This window comes from Colobus angolensis, unplaced genomic scaffold (genome assembly GCF_000951035.1).
Source record: "Colobus angolensis palliatus isolate OR3802 unplaced genomic scaffold, Cang.pa_1.0 Scaffold357, whole genome shotgun sequence".
Classification (NCBI taxonomy): domain Eukaryota; kingdom Metazoa; phylum Chordata; class Mammalia; order Primates; family Cercopithecidae; genus Colobus; species Colobus angolensis.
Window position 1 is genome coordinate 961,999 of NW_012116899.1, and position 8,657 is coordinate 970,655.

Consider the following 8,657-nt stretch of genomic DNA (forward strand, 5'->3'; position numbering starts at 1 on the left):
CCATCAGGAAACCGGGAAATGGAGGCACTACCCACTGGCCCAGAGAGATGGGAAGGAAGCTCGTCCCCAAGCCGGGAGATTGAAAAATTGGTCCTCTCTGGTCATACCTCTGGACATCTGACAGATTCAAATGCAAAGTGCTCCGATCCCCTGTCATATGAGTGTCGCATTTCTGAAGGACTTGACAGTTTATACAAATCTTTTTAAATTTTTTTTATTTTTACAATAACCACTTAAAAGTTTTTAAAATTTTTTTAAAACTTTTATTTAAATGCAGGGGTACATGTGCAGGTTTGTTATTTAGGTAAAATGCATGTAGCAGGGGTTTGGTGTACAGATAATTTCATCACCCAAGTAGTAAGCATAGGACCCAATAGATATTTTTTCTGATCCTCTCCCTCTTCTCACCCTCACCCTCAACTACGCCCCAGTGTCTGTTGTTCTCCTACTAGTATCCTGTGTTCTCATTGTTTAGCTCCCACTTATAAGTGAGAACACATAGTATTTAATTTTCTCTTCCTGTGTTCGTTTACTTAGGATATGGCCTCCAGCTTCATCCACGTTGCTGCAGAGGACATGATCTCATTCTTTTTTATGACTGCATAGTATTCCAGAGTGTATATATATACCACACTTTCTTTATTCAGTGTACTGTTGATGGGCATTAGGTTGATTCCATGTCTTTGCTATTGTGAATAGTGCTGCAATGAACATACTCATGCATGCGTCCTTATGGTAGAACAATTTATTTTCCTTTGGGTATATACCCAGTAGTGGGATCGCTGGTTCAAATGGTAATTCTGTTTTAAGTTCTTTGAGGAATCACCACACTGCTTTCCACAATGGCTGAATTAATTCACACTCTCACCAGTAGTCTGTAAGTGTTCCTTTTCTCTGCAACCTTGCCAGCATGTTATTTTTTTTACTTTTAATAGTAGCCATTCTGACTGATGGAGATAGTATCTCATTGTGGTTGTGATTAGTTTACACAACTATTTCATGAGGCAAAAAATGTTATGACCATTTAACAGATAAGCAAGTAGAGGCTCAGCAAGGCTCCACATCAGGTATAAAGAAGAGCTGGGCCCAAACCCAAGTCCTTTCTCTCTGCAGCCCTGCCTGTATCAGAATTATGGGCTTCTCAGGTCACCTCCTATGTTCAAAACACCCAGGAAATGGGCAGGCTGGCACTGCAGGCACTAAGGTCAAAGGTACTTGTTCTAAAATGAACACCTATCATATCCTGGCCACCAAGAGGTGACTCCCCTCCTTTCCCACACCTGCACACTGCCCATCTGAGTAGGGATGTGAGAAGAGGGGATGTCTAGTGTGGAGTGAGTGGGGCCAGAGTCTTTGGTCTCTCCAAAACTGTGCCCACAGAGTGGGAGTCTCTTTTTTTTATTTCTTGAAAGCCACTTGAACTTTGTCATTGCAATTAAGCTTATCTCTTCTTGTGTTTGTTCAGCTAGTGGGTGGAAGATGTCATCACCCTCTTCTAAGTTTATGGAAAACTCATGAGTATTAAATTTTGAAATGGCTACTAATCTCTGTGCTCTCAAGATTCACACACACACACACACACACACACACACACAAATGACAAAAGGAAGTCATTGGGGGTTGCCTAAGAATAGCCATATCTCAGACCTGGGGGAGAGAGGGAGTCCTGGCCCGGCGTTGATCAGCTCGATTTACTTGTCAGGCTGCCCATCTGCCAGGGAAACTGTCAAGGCTTCACTGGTTGTGCCAGGCCCTGGACCAACCTCTGGGTCAGCTGCATTCCCAATGCTGTTCTGAGTCTGCAGGCGTTGCCTGGACAGGGTAGGCAGGAAGTGCAGCATGAGGCAGAGGGGTCCACAAGGAGACAGCTCATGGGTCCTGCTGTTCCTCAGACACCAGGAAAGGCGCACCTGGTCCATACTTCCCCTGAGGCCTCCAGGGTTGATGCTGACTTGCTCTATGGAGAAACTTTCATGATGCTCCTTCCCACTCCCCTCTGTCGACCCCAGAAAGCAGCAGTGTGGGGCGTGATACTTGATATTTGTGATCAAGGGGAGAGGGCCTAGTTGTGGATCTATAAGCCAGATATCCCTTTATCTGAGTAGGATGCCAGGCAGGCAGCTGGGGGCATGAGAGAACATGGGCACTTGCAGCAGATTCTCCCAAACGAAGCAGCTGATGGGTGGGATGGGAGGTGGGCATGGTAGTGACTCTATCACGGTCATTTTCCTCGGTGATTATTTCATTGATTTTAGGCTGCAAAACTCCTAACTTCCCCATCTAAGCAAGTGTTTACGTATTCCTTCCTTGACAAGTGCTATAAGAGCTCTTTAGGTAGGTGGTGAATAGGGTCTCAGGTATAGACCTGAATTTAGCCCTGGGCTGAAACTTCACATACTCATTAGACAGACATATGCCAGCTATTGGCCCAGGCTTTAGGTGTCACATGTAACCCAGATGGGATCTAAATAAAATGAGCTTGAATTCCTCCAAAGCCCTTCCTAGGATTTCTAGGGACCTGGGGAACCCTGTAGGGAATGCAGCCCCACAGACACTGCACTTCCTAGTACTGCTTCTGCGTGTGCCATCTCAGCCCCATCACATCCATCCAGAAATAAAGCTCAGCCCTGCATCATTTTCCACTTGCTCACATGTTGATTCAGGCACTAGATTTTACTGAAGCTTTTGAAATAGTTGGAGTGGAAATTAAAGAAAGATGGATGGGGATTCACTGCAGCAAATGAGCAGCTTCAAAGCCAGTGCCATCCTGGAGCTCTTCTTGCCTTGCGGTCACTGGGGGTATCTCAGTGACCCATCACCCCACGCCCTCTTGGTGGCGCATCTCCTTCCTGCCTGCCACATTCCTCTCTCTTCTTTCTGCAGTCTGGGAGAGAGGCAGGAAGACACACCCAGCCTCTCCTGGTCTCCTGCATGAGGGAGCTGCCCTTCTCTTCACCAGCTTGGCTCTCACTGACACACGGGTCTGAGGTCTGGGGTCTCACACACTCTGTCTCCCAGGCAGTCATTTACACACACACATACACACACGCACGCACGCAAGGAATTCTCATGCCAGTTCTTGAGAAAATGGATTTTTTTACTTCCTTACATATACGAAAATGAAATATCAGCATCCCACCTGGAGACCAGGGCCCCTTCAGTACAATGAGACATGTTAAAAGATGCGTAATCAAAGCTCAGAGCAAGATGAGAGGACTGTGGGTGTGCCCATCCTTCTTTGAGCCACCTTGCCCCTTCCTGCCCGCTGCTCAGGTAGTCATGGTGATTATAAAAAGCCATAAGTTATCAGCATACAGGCCCATTTCGCTTGCTGCAGGGACAGCCCAATTCCTAGCCTGGGAGGCACCTAGACACTGTGTCCTAGACACTGTCAGAGGAGGGCCAAGCAGGGAGGGCCACAGCACCCCTCTGTGCTGGAGGGAAAGGTCTGCTGGTGCCAGAATTTACATGGCAGGACACTCCACTAGTGAGCGCTCTCTGTCCACACCGCTCCAAAGGTGGAGACCTCTCTCTGGCAGGGTACACCTTAATACCACCTGTCAGGGATGCCGTAGAAGGACCCTGGCACTGGGACTGTGGGTGGAGGAGAGAACTTATGAAGTGCTTTGCTGGATCAACATGTCCAAATGCTGGAGACCACGGAGGGCATAGAGAGTGGCATGGACGCCCCTGATGTGTCCACTTGGCCCTGTGGTTGGAACTGTGACCTAGGGGGAAGGAAGGAAAAAGGATGGAAAGGTAGACTGGAGTCGCCTTTTGAAGGCTGGCAGCCCTGCTAGAAGTTTCGGCAATGGGAGTCATTTTCCAAGCCAAAAATTAGAACTCATAATAGGGAAATGTAAGTGTTATTGGGGGTGGCCATCGTGACCTGGCACGTGACACCAGGCCATCCAGGACCTGTGGCCTCTGAAGTGGTGGGAACCACCGAGGCTCATGCCTGGAGCAGTGGCCCAACCCAGGCTATGCTTCAGGATGATCTGTCTAACCGCAGAGTAGAGGAGGAGCACAGGACGAAGGCCGGAGGCTGCAGGTGAAAAGGTTGACGCCAAAGTCCAGACAAAGAAGGGAGAGAATCTGGGGGTGAGGGGGTGCTTGCCGAGAACTGCCTCAGAGGCAGGAACTGGGACATGTGCACCCATTGGGCACCACGCCTCTCTGTGCTTCACAACAAACTGGCACATCCCAAGGCCACTGGAAGCCCTGTTGGGCCATCTCCCCAAGGCCAGTGCTGTATACATAACCCTACGAGACCAGTTTCCTACACATAACCCCAGATCCCTTGTCCTGTCTTCTCAGCAGGGCTGGAGCAAGTCAGCAGGTGGGACTTTCTCCTGCCTTTTCTCTGCCTAATAAAATGTGTCTCAATTCTGCACACCTGGTTCCAATGTTTTACACCTGCCATTTAGCAAGGACTGCTTTAACACCTCAAAAAGGCCTATGGAGGAGACTATAATCATCAAGGAGGAATTCCCAGGATTCAAAATAGCACTAGCAGCTGATGACAACTCTAAAAATTAAGTTTGTATAATAATGGGGATGAGAAGAGATCATAAGGTTATGTAAATAAGGTGAGGTTTTGAGTTCAAAGGAATTCTCTGGAATTTTTCTGTGTGTGTACACACACACACACGTGTGTGTATATGTGTACAGACATATATAAACACTTATGCATATAATGTGTATATATGTATGTATTACATATATGCACATTGACACATCTTTATGTACATAATACATGTATGTATATATAAACACCGATGTACAAACACATATGCACACATCTATATATACACACATGTGTGCATATATACACATACATGCATATACACACACACTTCATGGGGTATGAACAGTCACTTCAAGGCTCCCAGGGCCATAGGGCTTCCTGCTTGACTGATATTCATTAATGTTTGCTGAATTGCAGCAAACCTTTGCTGTGCCCATCCTGTTCTTTATCATTGACCATTGCTCTCAGGAGTTAATGTTTGAACCTGGCCATAAAGGAACCAACAGCTGCTGACCTCTGGCCGCTATTCGAAGGGAAGGGAGCCCCCTATAAAACAGCCTACAGTGGACAGTCTGGTCGGCAGAGCTGCAGGTCAGTCGTGAAGAGGGAGCTCTATCGCCAGCATGAGTTTCTCCGGCAAGTACCAACTGCAGAGCCAGGAAAACTTTGAATCCTTCATGAAGGCAATCGGTGAGTGCTGCTCTGAAAGGCAAAGCTGTGGGTCACATCAATGAGGGTCTGGCCCTACCAGCAGTGGCTATTTAGGGTCCAAATGTTGAGATGGGGGGAGAGATTCAGGCTATATACACAAACGAGGGGGCATTTTACTGACTTCTGGAGTTATTTGCAGCGAGTCCTCACTGCACAAGGCCATCCCATAGGCAAGTGGAAAGAGCACTGAACTAGGGTGTGGTCTGGATTGATGACCATGTCGTTGGCACTTCTTTGTGTGATCCTGTTCCTGCATTTATTCATTCTTCAAACAAACAGTGATTCAAGGCCGATCACACACTGAGCACTGTGCTAAATAGATATCAAGGAGACAGATAATAAAGGTAATAAGGCATTATCTTATCGGGGAAAAGAAGAGAAGAAATAAAGGTAAAAAGGCATTCCCTAAGGTGTATGGAGCACACACTGCCAGGCAACTGTGCTGACCGTGGGATATGCAATACCCCATCTATTCCTCACCATAAAACTAAGCTGGGTACCGTGATTTTCCCACTTTACAGTTGATGCAATTGAAGCCTAGAAAGATTTAGTAATCACAAGCAAGGTCATGCAAATAGGAAGTGTTTAAGTTAGGATTGAAAGCAGGCACTCATTCTCAGAGACCCTGCTTTAACCCCTGTGCCTCCCAGGGTCACGTACAGGAGGATGTGGCTCACGGAGGGCATGGAGGGATGGCTCAGTGGAGGTAAAGAGAAGGATCAGGCTGAGCCTTGGAAGACAGGTGTCTAGGGGACCAGGGGCAAGGAGCATGCTCCAGGCAGAGGGAGCCCTATAAGCAAAGGGTGTAGCGTGGCAAGGGAAGGTGCCAAGAATGAGAAGGGTGCTGAAGACAGCAGGGGCAGGGAGAGGAGGACCTTCAGCACTGCCAGAGAGGGATCTTCTGCAGGCAATTCATACTACCTCTGTGTCTCTCATCTCTCCCTCATGCAACAGGACCCTCTGTGCTCACTGTCCACCCACATAATGTTTGTGAACCTCAATTTGTATAACAGCGTGGACAAGTTCTAAAATTGGTAAAGCTCTATGCCAGGGCAAGGGATTGCTGGCATATCTTCCTCCAGAGCCTTTACTGCAGAGGTGGACACAGGCTTGCCTGGCACAGTGCTGCTTTGGGTGTGTTGGCCTGGCATGATTATCGATAGCTCCCCTGTCACTCCCAGGAGGGACCTAGCTTGGAAGATCAACTCTCTGGTCACCCAGGGTATGCGGAATGAAATGCTCCCACTCCAAGAGCAAAGTCATCAAAGGAGGAGGGAATGAGGAAAGAGAGTGAGCAAGAACCAGGGTACTCACAAGAGGAATAGTTCTTCAGGCCAGAGGAGTATCCTTTTTATAAATTGACTGGCAAGATAGCAGCAGGCCAGGCCAGGCCACTGTCCTTTCCTTCCTGAGGCCACAGCCCATGCTGCTCACAAGTCCCCAGTGAGTTTCTGTGGCCCCTTGGAAGACACAGTGCCCTCCTCTGCCCCTCCATGCCATAACGTTTCTCTCATCTGCCTACCACAGTCATGAAACTCCCACCTTTGCCCATCTCTAAACCTCAGATGGTTTCCACCAGGTTTGCCGGAAGAGCTCATCCAGAAGGGGAAGGATATCAAGGGGGTGACGGAAATTGTGCAGAACGGGAAGCACTTCAAGTTCACCATCACCACCGGGTCCAAAGTGATCCAAAACGAGTTCACCGTGGGGGAGGAAAGTGAGCTGGAGACAATGACAGGGGAGAAAGTCAAGGTAGGAGGGCATCCCTTCTGTTGTCAGAACTTTCCTTGGAATCTGGCCCTAGAGCCTCATTCCTCAAGGCTCTAACCTCACAATTCCACCCATAGACACCATTTCTGAACCCACCTCCACTGTGGGAGAAGCAGAGAGACAAAGGCAGCTCTTAGGAAAGAATCTTATAGGGAAGCTGCTCTCCTCTTCCAAGGGATTGTCTGGGGGATGTTCCAGCCCCCAAAGTCTGAGCTTTCCCATATAGAGGATATGGGGGAACCAGGCATAGAGCAGGATTCTCCCAGGCCCAGTGCTCCCAGGATTCTCCCAGGCTCTAAGTCTCAGGTTCTCCCAGGCCCAGTGCTCCTGGCACTAAGAGTCCTGTAAGCAGGGCCCAGGAGTGGGGCAAGTGGGAGTTTGTGAAAAACCCTTAACTGAGCCCAAAGTCAACTGGCCTTCACTGAACCTAGAGCTGGGAGATACTTCTTGAAGGATAGGGAGAGACTTACTGAAGGAGGTGCTGGCAATACCAGAATACCAGGGCCCTAGACAGGTGCTCAGACCCCGCCTTCAGGAGTGGTCACGAAGTCCCTGGCTTCAGCCACCCCATCTGTAAAATAAAGAACAATCAACCTCCCTAAACTATAAAATAAGAACAGTCAACCCCCCTAGACTGAAGGCAGTGGGCAGGGCAGCATCACTTCTGCTGGGCACAACTCAAGGTGTGCAATGACAGCTGGGGTGTGGGGTGTGGGCTGTGTGAGTGGCAGATGGTGGCAGGGGGATCCCAGCAATGGGGGTGCCTGTCTCCTCCTCCCTCTGAAACACTCCATGCTTTAGCAGCCCTTTTCTCTCCTCCCCCCAGACAGCTGTGTTAATTGGGCTGGGAATGTTTGTCTTTTTATCTCTTCTGGTCACTCTTTATTTCTGCCTCTCCAATTAGAACATTACAGGTCAGGATCATTTTAGAAGGAAAATATTCTTGATGTGCTCATGGTCAAGGGATTTAACTATGGTCCTTTTCCAAATTTTCTTTTGGAGGCAAAATGTTTAACATTGTCCAGGGTCTTCAGCTCCCTGCTGGGTTCCTGTCATCTCTTCCAGGATGTATAAGGGCTTGGAAGGAGGCCACAAAATGAAACGTTAACGTTCTGGGAAGAATAATACATACCTGTTTGGGCAGGTGGCTCATGCCTACAATCCCAGCACTTTGGGAGGCTGAAGTGGGAGGATTGCTTGAGCCTAGGAGTTCAAGACCAGCCTGGGCAACATACAAGACTTCATTTCAATTAAAAAAAAAAAAAAAAAACAAAGAAGAATACATACCAAAGCAAAAGATGTATTCTCTACTGGTCAATATTTTGAATTTTGCCACTACCTCCCTCCATTAGCTTGGGAGAATTGAGATTTTACTTGATTTGATTTTAGCATTTGTATTTGGGGCCACTTAGGTGTTCCATGCTCATTTCTAGATCACATGCCATGAATTAAAATTCTAACAAAAGAGGTCCTGACATTTTATTTAGTTCTTTTCTTTTCTTTTTTTTTGAGACGGACTGTGGCTCTGTCGCCCAGGCTGGAGTGCAGTGGCCGGATCTAAGCTCACTGCAAGCTCCGCCTCCTGGGTTTACGCCATTCTCCTGCCTCAGCCTCCCGAGTAGCTGGGACTACAGGCGCCCGCCACCTC

The 8,657-nt window shown here is 48.1% G+C and overlaps 1 protein-coding gene across 1 annotated transcript in view; it reads left to right on the forward strand.

Annotated features, from left to right (window-relative positions):
- The first annotated feature begins 5,037 nt into the window (after positions 1-5,037).
- The window catches only part of FABP1 (fatty acid binding protein 1, liver), a 6,813-nt gene continuing 3,193 nt past the window's right edge, over positions 5,038-8,657 (forward strand). Inside the window, exons 1-2 of the mRNA XM_011953108.1 lie at positions 5,038-5,218; positions 6,819-6,991. Of these exons, the coding sequence (XP_011808498.1) occupies positions 5,152-5,218; positions 6,819-6,991 (240 nt within the window). The 5' untranslated portion in view covers positions 5,038-5,151. The remainder of the gene's footprint in view (positions 5,219-6,818; positions 6,992-8,657) is intronic.